Source organism: Cyprinodon variegatus, unplaced genomic scaffold (assembly GCF_000732505.1).
Source record: "Cyprinodon variegatus isolate N-32 unplaced genomic scaffold, C_variegatus-1.0 Scaffold493, whole genome shotgun sequence".
Lineage (NCBI taxonomy): Eukaryota > Metazoa > Chordata > Actinopteri > Cyprinodontiformes > Cyprinodontidae > Cyprinodon > Cyprinodon variegatus.
The window spans coordinates 304,881-322,057 of record NW_015150946.1 but is presented as its reverse complement, the minus strand read 5'-3'; the positions used below and the strand labels follow the sequence as shown (position 1 = coordinate 322,057).

At 38.6% G+C, this 17,177-nt stretch overlaps 2 protein-coding genes across 2 annotated transcripts in view; one reads left to right on the top strand and one right to left on the bottom strand.

The window, feature by feature from the left end:
- The first annotated feature begins 5,656 nt into the window (after window positions 1-5,656).
- On the top strand, window positions 5,657-7,432 carry tmem60 (transmembrane protein 60). The gene is made up of 3 exons (XM_015390322.1): window positions 5,657-5,822; window positions 6,103-6,210; window positions 6,566-7,432. The coding sequence occupies exons 2-3, from the start codon at window positions 6,127-6,129 to the stop codon at window positions 6,881-6,883; spliced, it is 402 nt and encodes a 133-aa protein (XP_015245808.1). The 5' UTR covers window positions 5,657-5,822; window positions 6,103-6,126; the 3' UTR covers window positions 6,884-7,432.
- A 1,901-nt stretch (window positions 7,433-9,333) lies between these two features.
- LOC107094610 (round spermatid basic protein 1-like) overlaps window positions 9,334-17,177 on the bottom strand; it is a 34,796-nt gene continuing 26,952 nt past the window's right edge. The window contains exons 7-9 of the mRNA XM_015390341.1: window positions 14,754-14,924; window positions 14,538-14,646; window positions 9,334-13,821 (exon numbers count right to left, since the gene is read on the bottom strand). Of these exons, the coding sequence (XP_015245827.1) occupies window positions 12,073-13,821; window positions 14,538-14,646; window positions 14,754-14,924 (2,029 nt within the window). The 3' untranslated portion in view covers window positions 9,334-12,072. The remainder of the gene's footprint in view (window positions 13,822-14,537; window positions 14,647-14,753; window positions 14,925-17,177) is intronic.

Genomic DNA, 17,177 nt, shown 5'->3' with positions numbered 1-17,177 from the left:
TATTACCGTAAAGCTTCGTGAGAGTGTGAAGTAACATTTGTATAAGCTTTAAATTAACCAACGGCTAAGAATGAGAAAGTCGAATATTCTATAGATTGATAGAAAGCGATATTAACAATGAAAATGAAATTGAAAAAAAAATGCTCGTTTTTCTTCAAATAGTTGTAAGTAAAATTAAAAATAGGATAACAATAGGAGGGGAAAAACGTTACCGCCCTCTAGTGGCTGTTTAAACTCGCTACAGACTGTGCGCCTTTTAAAAACTTTTACGGTTTGACGCCAACGTATAGATACGCAGAGTAGAAGGATAGTGTATGCGCGTACGCCATTTTGTGAGTGGCAAAGTTGGGTCTTATCACAAAAAAGAAAAACTAAAATATACATGTAATAATTCTGAAGGATCATGTAAATAGAAAATATAGTTTTTATTTCTTCTGCACTCACTGTTTTAAGAAACAACAAGAAAAGCTTTTTTTGTCAGACAAACCGATATTGGGTTTTCCCTCGTAATGGTCTTAATGGAAAACCATTAAGAAAAATGTACGATATCTGCAAACCAAAAAGGAACCACGGTAAGCCCAAAATTAATCAAAACTAGTCTTAACTTACCAGTGTTTTACGGGTCCACTGAAAAAATTAAAAAAGTTAACTAATTTTTACATTTTATTTCAGTTTGATATGGGAAAAAAGTCAGATATCTGATATTGAGTTAGAATTCTGATACTGAAGTCAGAATTCTGTGATTAAAGTCAGAATTCTGAGATTAAAGTCAGAATTCTGCCTTTTCCCCCATAGCAAACTGAAATAAAATANACAATTCAATTGTAAAAAACCACATGCTTTGTTTTAACATATGTGCTGAGGTTTAAAGTAAGATCCTTTTGTTTCCCTTTCCCTTTAGTTAAACCTCAGCTGGTGTAATTAGGGATATCAACTTTTCTTCAATAAATAGCAAGGAGAAAGCTGAAGACTGCAGAGTGGGGTGGAGATTGTAAACTCCTCAGTCTCCTTCCTATTCTCCTTGCAAGAAACTAAATTAATTGTCTCTGTGCCTTCTTTCTTTCCCTGTATGTATGTATGATGTTTAGGTGCTTAGACCTGACAGTCATACTACCGCCGCTTTATCCCACTGCCACTATGCTGTTTTATCACACCAGAGAATATGTTCAACAAGTCAAGATAAGCCCTACTGCTCAGCGTTGTTTGTGCTCCTGAACTTTATCTCAAAGGCGATATTTTTCTGTTCTGTTAAGACAAGTTAGTCTTGAGTTCTTCTTGGATCAATCTGCTCTTCGTTGTCCGTTTTGTAGGCATTTTCAGGTTTTTATGTTTTAGTTGGGTAGTAAAGTCTGGTAAAGCTGCTGACTTGAACTCTACAGAACATGATCTCTACCTCGTAAAGCAGCATTCAGAGGAGAAAGACTCACAGGTACAGATAACATTTGAGCTACCGGCTCTCATTGTTCACTTTAGATGGCGACACAAAGTCAAATCTTTCACAGACTTTATAGATTTTTGAAATACTTGGGAGTGCAGCCTAGCAGACACAGGGGAACTGACTTTTTTTTAAATAATTACTCAAATTAGCTTTGGCTAAATGTATTAAACAAATATGTGCAACAGTATAATAAAGATTTTACATTTCTCTATGCATTCACCTGCATTTCTTGTTAAGGCTTGTGGCAGTCCACTTCATACCACCCAACAGCTTCAATAATCAGCGCAAACCATTCAAACATCTACACTGACTTCACTCTGCTCTCCCTACATGCATGCATATATGCAACTAGTGTACCTGTGCAGAAGGAATTAGGATTTGTACAACTGGGAATTGTGGATAAAATCTGCAAGGACATCAAAAAACATATTTACATATTGAGTTTAGGTTAGATCTGAATGAAGGTTTGCACCTAATTTATTAAACTAAGCACGAAAATCCCTCTAAATCAGCAGTTTGTCATCAACAACCAAGACATAATAGGTCACTTAAACCCACTTCCCTTCCTGTTCTGATGCTCGGTTTTAGATAATAAATGCCTTAATCTGACTTGCAATTGCTTTTATTGCTGTGCCTGTGTTAAATAAAAAACAAAAGCATTAAATTTAATTTATAGGGAAAGCACTAATTCTACTAAATAGAATATCCCCGTGAATAGTTTTTCCTTGTATTGGAAACAAAATTCATTTCTTTTTGTGATGGAAAAACTGGTTCTTTATTAGGGCTGGGTAAAAAAATCGATTTAATCCATTTTGGATCAATTGCTTTAGATTTTTGCAAAATCGATGTGTAGGGAATGAGATTGATTAGTTTTATAGTGACACGTGACGTTCACATTCAAATGAGCAGGCATGTGCAAATGCCGATTCAAGTAACACTCGGCTCAGCAAGCTGTCCCAACTGAAGCCTGATGTCTGGAACCATTTTGGAGTTAAAACAGCTTCAGATAATGTGCTGGATATTTGACATTAAGGCGACTTCCCACTACATTGATAATGAGTGGCACCTTGCAGCTACAATCCACCAAGATGACTTCAAGCCAGACAGCTGCAAATATAGCCTATAAGTTGACTGACGACATTAACAAATGGGGGCTGACCAGCAAACACCCTGTAGTTGTTACAGATAATGCTGCACATACGGTTTGTGCAGATAATGCAGCTCATGCATGTCTGCTGTGTCACGTCTGCTCGCTCATGTGAGGCTTCACTTTTTCACTTTTCACAAACAAGCTTGCACTTTTGAGACCGTTTTGTTCACATCTCAAGTTTAAACTGTCTGGTTTACAAGTTTGCACTTTGTGTTTAATATTGCAGGAAAAAATTAATTACATGAGTATTTTGAAACACATTGTAAAAACAGATTGAATTGAAATTAATCAATTTAGAACTGTATGAATCAAAACGGAATCGATTCAGCACTTTGGCAAAAATACCCAGCCCTAATCTTTAGGTCAAAAAATGATCTGACCTCTAGTCAAGGAGAAGACTGGTCTTTTATTTAACTTGGTTTGATTTACAAAGAACAACTAAAGTAGAGTTACAAAGAAATACTTATAATCAGTGAGGCATCCATCTCCTGTACCAGGCTGAAAATAAAAAAACGAGCAAAAGCAGAGATTAACCACACGGGAAATGTGTTAAAATTATCTTGGCTTAATCCTTTAAAGTTTGCTCACTGCAGCCAGTTTACAGCAGTTAAGCTTCTTTAAGGGACAGTGGGTAGATTTCAATACAGGAGGATGGTGAAGATAGTTTACCCGCTTTCACTTACTGGTAATCCTTTATAAGCCAAGTTAGTATTTCTGATCACTTGCATAGCCCTTACAAATGGAGTCCCCTCTATCCCTCAGTAAAGGTCTAGAAGCACAAGATCTATATCCAGCCCTTCAGCAAAGAGACTGCTACATGACTGTACATCTTATTTGGGCTTTTGACCAATTAGATTAGCCCTTAAATGATATATTACCTACTGGAAATTAAGTTAAAAAAAAAAAAAGGTAAAAAGTTAATAAGTCAAGAAAAAAAGGTAAGAAGTTAAAAAGTCAAGAGAAATAGGGAACATTTGGATTAAAAAGTCAAGGAAAAAAGGTAAAAATCTAATTAAAAAGGTAAAAAGCTAATTGAAAAGTTAAAAAAGGTAAAAGGCTAATTAAAAAGTTCAAAAGTAAAGTTAAAAAGTTAATAACCCTAGTTAAAAAATATATTTAGGTTTATAAACTAAAAAACTCTAAGTGCCAGTATCAGCATTAATGCCTCTAAGGTTATGTTGTACCAAAAAAAATGTGTTTCTTAGTGTTTTTCATGAATTTCTTATAGGCGCACTTATTTTTGTTATTTTTCTTAATATATTCGGGCAGGTAGGCGTTTCTTGTTATTACACTGACATTCATTTTTGCCATCAAAATGTTACAAAGGTAATAAGGTCTTATCCTGGATTCCAATAACACTATTACCTTGAAATGTGGATTTTTAAAGGATTTCACCGAGTGTCCTATAAAGGGTTAAAACGGTGTAACCTTCGTAGCTCTGTGTGAAGCAGCTATTTTTTTTAGGCTAACCGTCGTGTATTGCGACGCAGAGACGTTTTCCAGCAGTTTATAAATGCAGAAAAAGCTCCTTCTTCTAAAAAACCGAGCTACACTGCTAGCTAAACCACCGGTGGCGGCAGCCACAAAGCCCGCACAGCTGTTCTTAATAGCATCTCCAAACGACCAGCAGCTCCGTCTTACCTCCTTAAAGCTTCGTTCCTCGTCCCCGAGCCAAACTCTGTGTTATCCGACGGTAAATTATTGCGCTCACAGGTAGCGTGCTTTGCCCATTGTCTGGAGGAGATGCTGAGAGTCCTGCTCGATGATGTTTGAAACGCTAGCTTTCTCCTTTCAACCCGCACACTGTTAAAAACTCCACTTCAGAATATTACCGTAAAGCTTCGTGAGAGTGTGAAGTAACATTTGTATAAGCTTTAAATTAACCAACGGCTAAGAATGAGAAAGTCGAATATTCTATAGATTGATAGAAAGCGATATTAACAATGAAAATGAAATTGAAAAAAAAATGCTTGTTTTTCTTCAAATAGTTGTAAGTAAAATTAAAAATAGGATAACAATAGGAGGGGAAAAACGTTACCGCCCTCTAGTGGCTGTTTAAACTCGCTACAGACTGTGCGCCTTTTAAAAACTTTTACGGTTTGACGCCAACGTATAGATACGCAGAGTAGAAGGATAGTGTATGCGCGTACGCCATTTTGTGAGTGGCAAAGTTGGGTCTTATCACAAAAAAGAAAAACTAAAATATACATGTAATAATTCTGAAGGATCATGTAAATAGAAAATATAGTTTTTATTTCTTCTGCACTCACTGTTTTAAGAAACAACAAGAAAAGCTTTTTTTGTCAGACAAACCGATATTGGGTTTTCCCTCGTAATGGTCTTAATGGAAAACCATTAAGAAAAATGTACGATATCTGCAAACCAAAAAGGAACCACGGTAAGCCCAAAATTAATCAAAACTAGTCTTAACTTACCAGTGTTTTACGGGTCCACTGAAAAAATTAAAAAAGTTAACTAATTTTTACATTTTATTTCAGTTTGATATGGGAAAAAAGTCAGAATTCTGATATTGAGTTAGAATTCTGATACTGAAGTCAGAATTCTGTGATTAAAGTCAGAATTCTGAGATTAAAGTCAGAATTCTGCCTTTTCCCCCATAGCAAACTGAAATAAAATACAATAATAATAATACAAAAAAAATCACTTGACCTTTTTTTTATTTTGAATCTTCCGTATTCAAAACAAAAATTAAATAAAAATTATTAATATAAATATCGTCATTAAGTTGTATGGTAAAAAAAATAATTCATGAAATATGATTTATAAAAATTACCAAACCTCAACATTACACGTTTTTATTTTAAAAACACGTATTTATTCAACTATTTTGTTTATATATATATATATATAAAAAAAAAAAGAAATCTTTTCCCGTTACAATCGAACCGACTTAATCATTTAATTTGGTAAAATATAAATGCGAATAAAACTGTTGCGTTTAGATACAGATACGGCCTGGTGCTCTCTGTTAATGTGTTTAGCTTCTAGTCTTCTATATCTATGGCATGTACGACCGACGCATGACGCAAAAGAAAGAACCAATGGGTTTCTGAGAGGGGCGGGACAAACTCGAAAATAACGGAACCAATATTCCCGTATTGGGGAAAAAACCGTAACAATGTAAATGATAAGCTGTAATACTGTTGTGATAATCGATTTCTGATGTACAGGGAGACTAAAAGATGCTTGACATGGAGCTGGGACTACACTAACGTAAGTTAGCCAATCGATAAGCATTAAGCTAAGCTAGCTGAGAGCCATTGTCTGCCTACAATGAACGAAAAGCTTTAATTTTCTTTTAATTCGATTTCATTTTGAATCAAATCAGTTTTGTATGTTGTACCAATCGGGCTTTATATTACTGTAGCCTACTGCCAACCTTGATCCCCTGTCCTTTCAATCCCAGCATCAGTGTTACTCTGATCATCAGTAACATAAATGGTTTGCTGCGTGTTTACACTGAATGGATAAACTAACAGCTGATTGTCTGCAGTGATGAGGCCGTCCGGACAGTGAGATGTCTCTGGCTCAGAGGGTTCTGCTGACCTGGGTTTTTACCCTGGTGTTTCTAATTATGCTGGTGCTGAAACTGGATGGGAAGGTATGACATTTTCTTACAATCTTTATTGATTTTTTTTTCCTAGTTTTTAATCAAAATATTTCAGTTTTAAATATTTATATAGAGACCCTGAGACAATAATGTCTCCCTGCTTTACAGCTAAAGGTATTTTAGGCTATACGAAGACAGAAATGTGTTTTAAAGTTTTTAAATATTCTGAATTGTAGCTCAGATTCTTAGATTTAGGTCTAGACTTTGACTAGGACATTCTAACACAGTATATTTTGCTCCCCACACCTCTTTAATATCTGGCTTTATTTTTTTAGGGTTGTATAATTTCCCCTCTGCTTCTAAATGATTCATTACCTTAATAATAAACTCCTCTTCCTCTCCCCAGGTGCAATGGAACTGGTTCCTCATCTTCCTTCCAGTCTGGATCTTTGATGGCATCCTCATCCTCATGCTCGCCATCAAGATGGCGGGGCACTGCAAACCTGGGTACGACCCGCGCAACGGCTCGCCAGACCTGCGTCTGCGCACCTGGTACCTGACCGCCATGCTGCTCAAACTGGGCTTCTGCCTGACGCTGTGCGCCAAACTGGAGAAACTGGCCGATTTGAAGCTGACGTTTGTCTGCATCCCGCTGTGGACCATGCTGCTGGGCGCACTGGTTGAACTGGGGGTGAATATTTTTCCTGAAAGACGAGAGGCTTGAAACAATCTTATGTTGTAGTCCTAACACTTTCTATAGTAGCGGGGGGTCAAATGATGGAGAAAAGTGTCAAACTGTTTGTTAAACTGTGAAACCAACACTGGAGAAAGTAAACTTTTATTTCGAATGTTCATTATTATTTAATATTTAAATAGTTTGTGAAAGGCTGCAGTTCAGGGTGCATGTATCGTTATAGATTATTTCCACATGCTGTGGCTGGATTCCTGCACACTTCTCATTCCATTCTTTAGCAAACCTCCTAGCATCATTCCGTCATTTAGAATCCATCTGATATTGCCCCTTTTCTACTCTATATATATCATCTCATAAGCTGTTATTCTATCTTTGCATGCAGGGTTGGTCCAACTTGAAGACTTTCTACAAACAGTTTTATTTGTGAACTGGGTTTCAGCCCCATTTAGATGTTCTTGTACAAATGTTTATGTTGTGCCAACATTTTTTTTTTTTGCACTTTACTCAAAAAAGAAAAACAAACACCAATAGAGTCTGTATGCATGTGATGTAATTAATAAATGACTCATTTCTATTACTTGATAATTTGCTGTTGTGGCTTATTGATATTCCAGAGCAGGGGAGATGGTGTCTGAAATGGCCTGAAGAGACGAACCACCAGAGGAGAGGCTGCCCTTTAAAGGAAACTGTCCTGTCTGACATGCAGTTAAGCAGGCTGCATGCAAACGTTTAAACAATATTACACAACACTTCTTAACATATTTATGACTTAACAGCAGGTTAATATCCTGAAATGGAACGGCGGTTTCAGTCTTCACACAAAAAAATCCTTAGTAGCTTCATTTTTCTTTCCAAAAAAAAGTTAAAAACAAACCACGGGACTTTGTTTTCCAAGTTGGAAGATGTTCCTATAAAGCCTGGAGCTCAACACTACTCCAGACATTTTGAATAGAAAAAGCATCCTGGATGGGAAGCAAAATATCTACAAAATTGGAAAACAAAGTCTAGTGGTTTGTTTTTAACTTTTTTTGGAATGTCTATGACCTGGATGACTGAGAATCTTCACCAGCAAAGTTTCATCTTTCTAAACCAGGTTTTCAGTTAGAAAGCTCTAAAGGTCGACTGAGATCATCTGGCGCAAAAGCAAATATGGACATAAAAAAAAAAATCTGGTTTGAGGTGAATGTGTCAACTTCCTGAATCAGAGATGCAGTCTGGAAGCGCATCGGTATAAATAGGACAGTTTAATAAAAAAACACTAAAGAACAGCATTACAAAGCATACATGCATCCTTTTATCAGCTGTCGTACTTCAATCTGAGTAATTTTATGCAAAAAATTCATGGTTACTGAATGTAACGTAAGCGTTCCCTTTCTCTTCTTTTCAGGAATAAAGTATTCCTGACTCAGTGCTTCTGTATTTACGTGGATTTTTATTCCAAACTAAGCTGCTGCTGCCATCAGCTCCTCATACTCCTCATGTTCTTGCCAAACTACCCTCAGTCCAGTATTTCTGTTTACCGGTAGTATCCCTAATGAAGCTACTGCTACTATTTACATTTCATACGTTTAGTTTTCCATAGAGCAGGGGTCTGCAACCTTTCAAATCCTAAGAGCCATTTTACCCCGAGCTTGGCTACGTAGAGTCGAATAGAGTCACAAAATGTATGACGTTTTATTAAAACACGACCCATTTCTGTTAAATATCGGCCTCTAAAAAATCTGTTGCCACAAGTCAACCAGTCTTTGTATTTTTAGCTTTTAAAATAAGGAAAAACGATCGATAAAGCATGGATTTCCTTCCTTAGGCTATTATTTGATGTAAATAATAAAAAAGTAATAAAACAAAATTTTCAAGTTAAAAAAACAAACAGCTCTAAAAACATGTCTGGTTCTTTTAATAGCATTTGGTTGTTAAAATAAATTCAATTCAGATATTTTAAAAACCACTAAAGTTTCGTGGACTGGTATTTGTTATTATGGTATATTAGTTACCCCTATATATACTTTTTGCCACTATTAAGAGCCATGGTTAAGGCTCCAAAGAGTCACATGTGGCTCAGGGGCCACAGGTTGCAGACCCCTGCCTAAGAGGGTACCTCTTTCCTGTCCTCTGAAATGGTTAAAGTAGCTGGTTTCTCATACTAAGGTTGATTCGGCTAGTTTCTTACTATTCAGAGTGTTTCGTTCCACTGTCGCCTTGTGCTTGACTTTGGAGAGACTCCTGCAATCATTGAACTTTGATTGGAAATATGTTTATTTTTGTGATAAATAAATCTGAAACTAATTAAATCAAGTTGGATTACATTTAGGTTTAATTGGATGTGAAATTAAATTTAGTCTGTAAATAGTTTTCAGATGCAAACAGTTGAATTCATTCAATCATAACAGACAAAACATTCGCCGTGATACAGTTTTCATACTTTGAACCTTTTATTAGCTAGGCTCATATTTAAAGTAGAAACCACACTACAAGTTGTTTTTTTTCCACCTCTTTACAAAAAAACTCTTATGTACACTTCATTGCTGACAGTTGAAATAACAACTAGCATGAAAAAATAAACAAAACTCGATATAAATAAACTCTGTGAAAACAGTCCTGGCCCCTGAGGACTTGTGTTTTCAACCGAAGGGTTTGTTACAATTTCACATAAAATAAAAAAAAATCCTGTCATGTCTGTAACGTCTAAACCCAAAGCACAAAAAGAGCTGCAGAGCGCCACACGACTGCCATCAAGTGCTTAATTATCACCTTTATCTCCCCAGAGCCACAGCGAGTAGAGTCCTTAAAACTGAGTCGTTTGAGGCAGGAATAAAAGCTAAGGCTTTCTTCTTCCAATTCAAGAAAACAGCGTAGCATTCTTCTGAGTCTTATTTAAAACATAGATAATTGGAGGCTTTTCAGCGGATTTGGAAACCAAATTAAGGCAGTGCTCTCGTAGTTTAGAGAGAACTTCAACTGCGACTCATAAAAGGACAAAACTCCCTGCGCTGAGCGCCTGTGGAGCACTGAGGAGTTCACAGTTAAGGACAGGCACTGGGGAAATGTCTTGGGCTACATTAGCGAGTGGGCTGTACTCCAGTATAGACGGCCAACAGGAAAAAGACACTGGTGCTGTCATCTTTAAAAGGTCCACAGATGTGGGCCACAAACAGGTCGCTTCAGTCCCTGGCTGATAAATAAAAGCTTTGCTGAACACTGCTGCAAAACGAGACCGGTAAACCTATTAATAATGCTGTGGAGACAACCTCTAAACAGTAGACCATCTGTTGTAAAAATGTAAAAACCAAACACTTTAAATTAGTCTCTGAAGAGCCTGAAGTCATCCAGAGATCCAACACTTCATCAAAAATGTCAGTTTGAGAGCAGAAATAAATAAATATATGTATTTCATGACTAAGCATGGGTTAGCATGAGATCCTGACGGCTTAAACACAATCTTTCCTCTTTATTTGAAGCAAAAATCAGCAAATTTTCCTACTGCTGTGAAAATACAATGTTTATAATTACAGATAAAACAGTTAATAAAAAACAAAAGAGAAGCATAAATGAAAATTAAAACTTGCCAATTTTTTAATTTCATTCTTCATTTTAACAGATTGTATTTTTCCCCCTTCATTGGGAATGTTTTCCATCCTGCAACCTCAGCTGACAAACTGGCAGCGTGCAGCAACAGGTGAGGGAGGGGCAGCACAGCTTTGTAACCCAAACCGTTTAATTCCTTGCTGTACTTTAACCGACCCATGCCTAGTTTTGAACTCCTGCATATTGCTCTTTGAATTACAATTGTCCGGTATCTGGATGGCTAAACGTTTAAAGGAGCTTATCTGCAACATTTCAGTCATAACTTGGTTAAGAATTCACTTTTTCTGCATAAAAAAACAAAACAACGTAACAGTAAAACCAATGAAGCGAGATGGAGGTGTTTTCCTGAGACAGTCTTGGCTGATGTTGAGCTAACTCCTCAACTAAAACTCACCTAAACAGCCAAAGACATCGAAAAGTGATATTAGAACAACAGGTAGAAAACGACCTCGAGACTTCACATGGTCTTTCCTTTTAGCCAATGAAACACCTGAAAAGTTTAGAAAAGTCTTTTGGACATTCTTCATGTGTTCCACCGTCTGTTTAAAATGTCAGTAAAAACACAGATAGAGAATTCTGTTTATTTCAGCGGATTATTGCAGAGCCTTATTGCTCTAAATACAAAACGGTGAGAAAAGTGCAGCCACCACCAACTGGCACTGATAAATAGAGAAAATGCTTTTTAATCAGTGCACAACTGAAATAAATAAACCCCCAAAGTAGAAGCATGAGCTGCAATTCTTATAAAAAAAAAATCTAAAAGGCTTATTGAAATAAAACGTGTTTCTCCTCCTATCTGATGGCGGGTTCTGCCAACCAGGGACCTGAACTGAACCAGTTGGGGTTAAAACAGATGCACCCTTCGCTTCCTGCAAGTAAAATGAAACGTAGAAGAGTTTTAAATTTGAGTCTCAGGAAAATCTGAGGCTCTTTAGTGTGGGGTCTGGGATCATACAATGCCTTGAATAAGAATTCATACCCACTGAGCTTTTGCTGTTATATTTACTTAAGTTAAAAAACACAAATCTCAAAGTATTTAACTGGACTAGAGCTTGTAACAAACCAACACAAATAAAGCAAGTTTTTAGTGCAAAGGAAAGTGTGAAATGCATTCAACCGAATCAAGGAGTTTTGGTCTTATGAGAGATAAATGGAACCTTTTAGGAAACAAAATGAGAGGAAAGATTTTGCACACGACTCTGAAACAAAGTGGAGGTAGCAGCTTCATTGATTTTATTTTTTTTTCCCCCCAGATATACTTCCAAGAGTCTCCCAGCTATAATACATTAACAAGTTGAGCTTAAAAGGGGCTAAATAATAAAAGCTGCACTTTTTTAGTTTTTTATATCTTTATCTTTAAAATCTTTAACACATTTTCCTTTGCACTACTTCATGTTGGACTGTCCAGTAAAACCTCAATAAAATATATTCAAGCTGATTATTTGTAGTGTGACAAAATGAGAAGTTCAGGGTATAAATGCTTCAGAAAGGCACGGTATTTTAGTCCCAGGCTCCTTAATAACACACTTTACTTCCTCCTCTGTTCTTTTTTACAGTTTTACAACAGCACAACCAAAACAAAACCTCTTACATTTACAGTTATTTAAATTTAGCATCACTATGTACAAATACCACTATAAAATCTGTTTCTGCTCATCATCATGCCTTGGGGGAGGAGGGAAGATAGAAGGGGAGTGCTGAGGAAAGGGGGGAGGAGGTGGGAAAGGGGGAGGAGGCGGAGGCGGTGTGGAGGATGGGGGAGGAGGGGGTTGAGGGGGAGTAAAAGACTGCGACAAATGGAGCTGAGGCTGCATCGGTCCTGGGGTTTGGTACTGTGGCTGTAGTGGGTAAGAACCGGGCGGCTGTGGGAGGAAGGACTGATGGGGGAGGAAGGGGTGAGAGGGGTAGCCGGAGTGCTGGGGGGGGAAGAAGGTTTTGGCAAACTGGTGATGGTAGGAGAAATGAGGCGGGACAGACTGGGAGCTGGTGAGGGGCTGAGAGGAAGAGGAGGAGGGGGACATGAGGGGAGGCTGGAAGTAGGAGTGAGACTGTGAGGAGAGGCTGGGCTGGGGGGGCGGGTAAGGGTGGTTCAGGTGAACCGAATGTGGCGGTCCCGCCTGACTGAGGAAAGAGTTCAGAGAGCGCTGCTCATGGGGATGGCTGGAGATGGGGTTTTGTTGGAGGATGGGAGGCTGGTGAGGAAGATGGGAGTGGGGCAGGAGGGGGGAAAAAGGAGGAGGAAGCATCTGAGGGAGGTGTGGGGATGGGTATTGCTGCATGTAGACCCCTGGCCGTGAGGCGTCTGGCGCCAGATGTTTATGCAAATCACTGAATGTCCTGGAGTCAGAGTCGGTGCTGTGAGTCCTCGTCTCTGACTCGGAGGGCGTTTGTGTCCGTGTTTCCGTTGCCGGGTGAGTCCATCGGTCTGCGGCAGGTCGGCCCTGCGACATCCTTACGTCTGACTGCGCCTGCGTCCGGGCGATCAAATCCTTATTGTCCGACTGGGAAGAGGCAGGTAGCTGGCAGGAAGACGAACCGTTGGAAGGTGGAAGAGCTTTTAAAAGACTTTCTGCCGCAGACTTGGGACTCGTCAGGGAGGAAGAGGAAGTAGACGGAGAAGAGGTGGGCAAAACAGAGGAAGGAGGAGAGGTAGAAGACAAAGTGTGAGAAGAAGTGAAGGCAGTTCCTGCTGAAGGAGAGGATGACACACAGGTGGAAGACTTGGAGTACGGTGGAGAACATGAGGATTTCTGAGCCAACGGGGGGACATTTGTACCGGAAGACCCCGTCCTGCTGTCTGAGTGAAGGTGAGGCAGAGGTTTAGCTGAGCCTTTGGATTTCATGTCCTTATGAGAAGAAGGAGAAGCAGGAGGAGGAAGAGGCGATGCTGATTCCTTCTTACAAGGAGAAGCTGGAGCCTCTGCCTTCGCTTTTGAAGGAGAAGAATCCCATCTGGGTTTTTCATCCTCTTTCCTTCCGGTTTCCAACTCTTCATCTTTGCTGACATCTGAGAGAGAGGGCTGAGCGGACAGAGGACGATCATCTTGTTCTTCCTTTACTTCAGTGAGCAACGTCCTTTTATCTGCCACATCCACCTCCTCCTTCACTTCATTCTCTCTCTTCTCTCCATCCTGCTCCTTGGTCACGGCCACGTTTTCCTCTTCTTTCAGCTCGCTCTGCTGCTCCTCCTCTTCCTCTTTTTGGTGATACTGCTGCAGGCGGACGTGCCACGCCAAGCTGCAGACGGCAGACACTGTCTTGAACTGGTGGACCACATTGCGGGGGATGAAGTAGATGTCGTCGTGGCAAAGGCGGATGCGGGCATAGCGGATGCCTTCCCGCCGGAGCTGGTTTAGTTTGGCATCATCCACCCACTGCACGCACTATGATAATCAGACACAGGATGTGAGCAACAGGCTAATGAATGTTCTATCAGACAAAACAACTTAATAAAGGGACATTTCACATTATTAACGCCAAAAAAGTAATGAAGCAAACCTGATATTTTGAACAAATATTTTGTTTCTCACTTTTCAAGGCACAACGTAACACCTTATGAGATATTAAGAGCCTACTTAATGTTGTAATAAAAGTTCTATTAAAATCTTGATGCTACAGATCAGGCAGTAGTGAGGTGTTATGTTTATTTACACATACAGCCTTTAACAAGGAAATTCTTGGTGAATAACAACCATTATAAGTTAATTAATATTATCTATATTTGATGATAAAATGAGTGTGGCGATCTGAAATATTTAAAAGGAAGAAGTATTTATAAAATATGAAAAACCAGGCATACAGTGCAGAAATATCGAGGTTATTTTCTGCTTTCACAGATTTTTATTTCTTACAAAACACATCTGAAAAAAAAACCCTCTTACCTCAAAAGCATAAAGAAAATTAACTTTCCAAACCTTCAGCCTTTATTAGCACTGATCAACATTACTGTCTCCTTATTAAACTAGAAAAAAAGAGCATCTTATCCACCAGGGGGCAGCATTGACTGACGTGGATACATCAACACAGCGGGCTAAATTCTCTACCATATTGGGGAAATCGCTGTGTGCTTATTTGCTTGTGGTTGTGTGTAAATGATCACCTGAGACAGCGGAGGTTCGTACAAGTCCAACTGCAGCCTCTGGACGACGTAAGGGAAATCACTAGCGTGGAAACACACCACATCTTTGGTTACACGAGGAGGCTCCGAGCTGAAATTGAAGCAGGGTGGAGGAAAACAGAGCGATGACGCGCCATCCGTCATGGAAGAAGTTGTGTAAACAATAAGTGCGTGTCACCTCCAGACCATATCTCCTACCTTTCCACAGCACAGACGGCCTTCAGCACCCCTACAGCTGCTGTGGTCTGACGCTCAAAGCCCTGACCGATGTGATCAGCGTGGGCTCTGGTCCGATCTTCAAACAGCACCTCTCTGGGCTCGCTGGTTCTGGGCATCGATTGGAGCAGATTCTTAACCTCGTTAGTGGAGCTAAAGGAACAAAACAACAACACAGTTTTAGGTCTGCTTCTTTCCTGCTTGGTAAATAAATGCAGCTATGACTAAAAGGTGAGGGGGAAGATCTGACTCATTATGATCCAACATTTATGCATAAGGGTTTGAAGTAAAAGACCCTTTAGTCATTCAGTAAAAAATATCTCACAAAATAATTACAGATAGTTTCCCCCCGATTTTTCCATCTATGGTTTACAGTGAAAATAAGGTTACCCAGTCATAACATTTTAAAGAAACGAGGAGCAAAAAATTTTAATTCATTAGCTAAAAGCATTAATTATAAAAAAGGTGACAGACATATGAACTTAAAAGTATGTAATTCTGTATTACTTGATGCTATATTGGTTATTTATAAAACACCAACATATAGGGCAGGGCTCGATGTTAACCATCGCCCGATCTCCCGGGGCAAGTAGTTTTTATTGTTGGGAGAGTACAAATTTCATTGCATTTGCCCGCCAACCAAGTGCGATGATCGCAAAAAATTGGAGTGGTAAATTCAAATGTTATAGAGCTAAACATGTTAAATTGGTGACCTGTTATGTTATAATTATTGTCTTGTTGCTGCATTTATTTTGTCAGGGAAAACTAATCCCGAGTCAGTTAAAAGTCAGGGAATTCTGAAATTATGTAAGACTGGAAACCCTTTATAAAATAACTATGTATAATGATTCTCTAGAAAAGTTGCATTATAATAATAGTATTATCTTGTATAAACATACCGTGGCTCTAAAATAAAAGTTATTCATTTGTGACATTGACTTCTGTCTTGTGATTTATCTTAAGTTTTTAACCTGTTTTTTTTTAGATTTTTAACATTACAATTTATATTTTTTCAAGCACACAACAGTTTAAAGCAAAGTTTAGTTTGAAAAGAATGTGCAGGAAGGATTAAAAAAAGCATGTTAACACGGTAATGTAGGCTTGAGTTCATTATCTGACGCATGCATATACACACCAGGAACCTGGAAACTTAAAAAATACTGAATTCCAAAAAACATTTAAAAACCAAACATGTTTCATTTATATATACACAAAAATGAATATTAGGAACTATATTTATCAAACATTATACTGGGCAAGTAAAAATTGTTTCTGGGCAAATGAAATGTGAAAGTCGCTTGCCCGAAGGGCAAGTGGTAAAAATCCTGAACGTCAACCCCTGTAGGGTCTGATCTGGATTATTTTTAATTAGGTCCAAATAAAATTCCTTTAAGAGTGGAAGCACTACATCAGATCTAGTTTATTTTTAGATTAACCTGAAGGTAAACAATAAGGGATTATTGGTAGAAAAACAAAACCGTTTGGTCTTCCAGGGAAGCCAAAAGGAATCATTTAATCAGAGGCCTTCAATTTTTCCTCAGATTTTGAATTTCTTTAAATCTAACAATAGAATAAGAACAGGGAACCAGTACACTAATACAGAAGTGGCTCTATATATTAGCTTAAACATAGGAAATGGAGATTATGTGTATTATGTTTACTCTGTATTTTGTAGCATAACAGGAGTAAAAGCATAAAAATGAGCCGCACCGCTGAACAATAGAAGTACTGCAGTCAGCTCACTGCTAGATCAGTGACTCACACCGGAGCTGCATTCAGGTTCAAACGGGAGGCTGAACACACATGCAGGAAATATTAGGGAATCCTCCAAGACACAGCGCACATATAAACACGGTCAGAGGAACAGCTAGACTCTCCATGCTGTGCTCATTCATTCAGAGATAAGAAGAAAGAAGCATGAGCCGCTGGAGAAGGAGGGGGGGACAATATTGCTGAGCGGAGGGATGGATGAAGTCGAACACACGCATATCTGAGTCTGTGTGTGCGCTCAGGCTGACAGTAATAAATGTAAAACCAGAAAAGCTGATAAGTGCAACAGTAGGAGAGACTGTAGTGAAGGAAAAAAAATCCATCTCAAGCGTAACGTTTAAAATAGATCCTAAAGCATTCTCTATATGTGAGGTCTTGTTTTTTTTGCTTCCATGCATGGGAGTGTGTATCCTGTCAGGACAGATTTATGTATATTTATGGGCAGATAAAGTAGGGATGAGGAAAGGAGAGGAGTGTGTGAGGTACGACTAGGAGAACTGAAACAGTAAGAAAGATGGGAGGAGGGAGAGTAAAGTACTACAAGATAAGGGGGTAGAAAATACAGTAAAGATATTTCTGTTTAATCTCTAAGCAGAAATCCATTTAAAGCTTTTATGCACAGCCTTCATTTTTAGA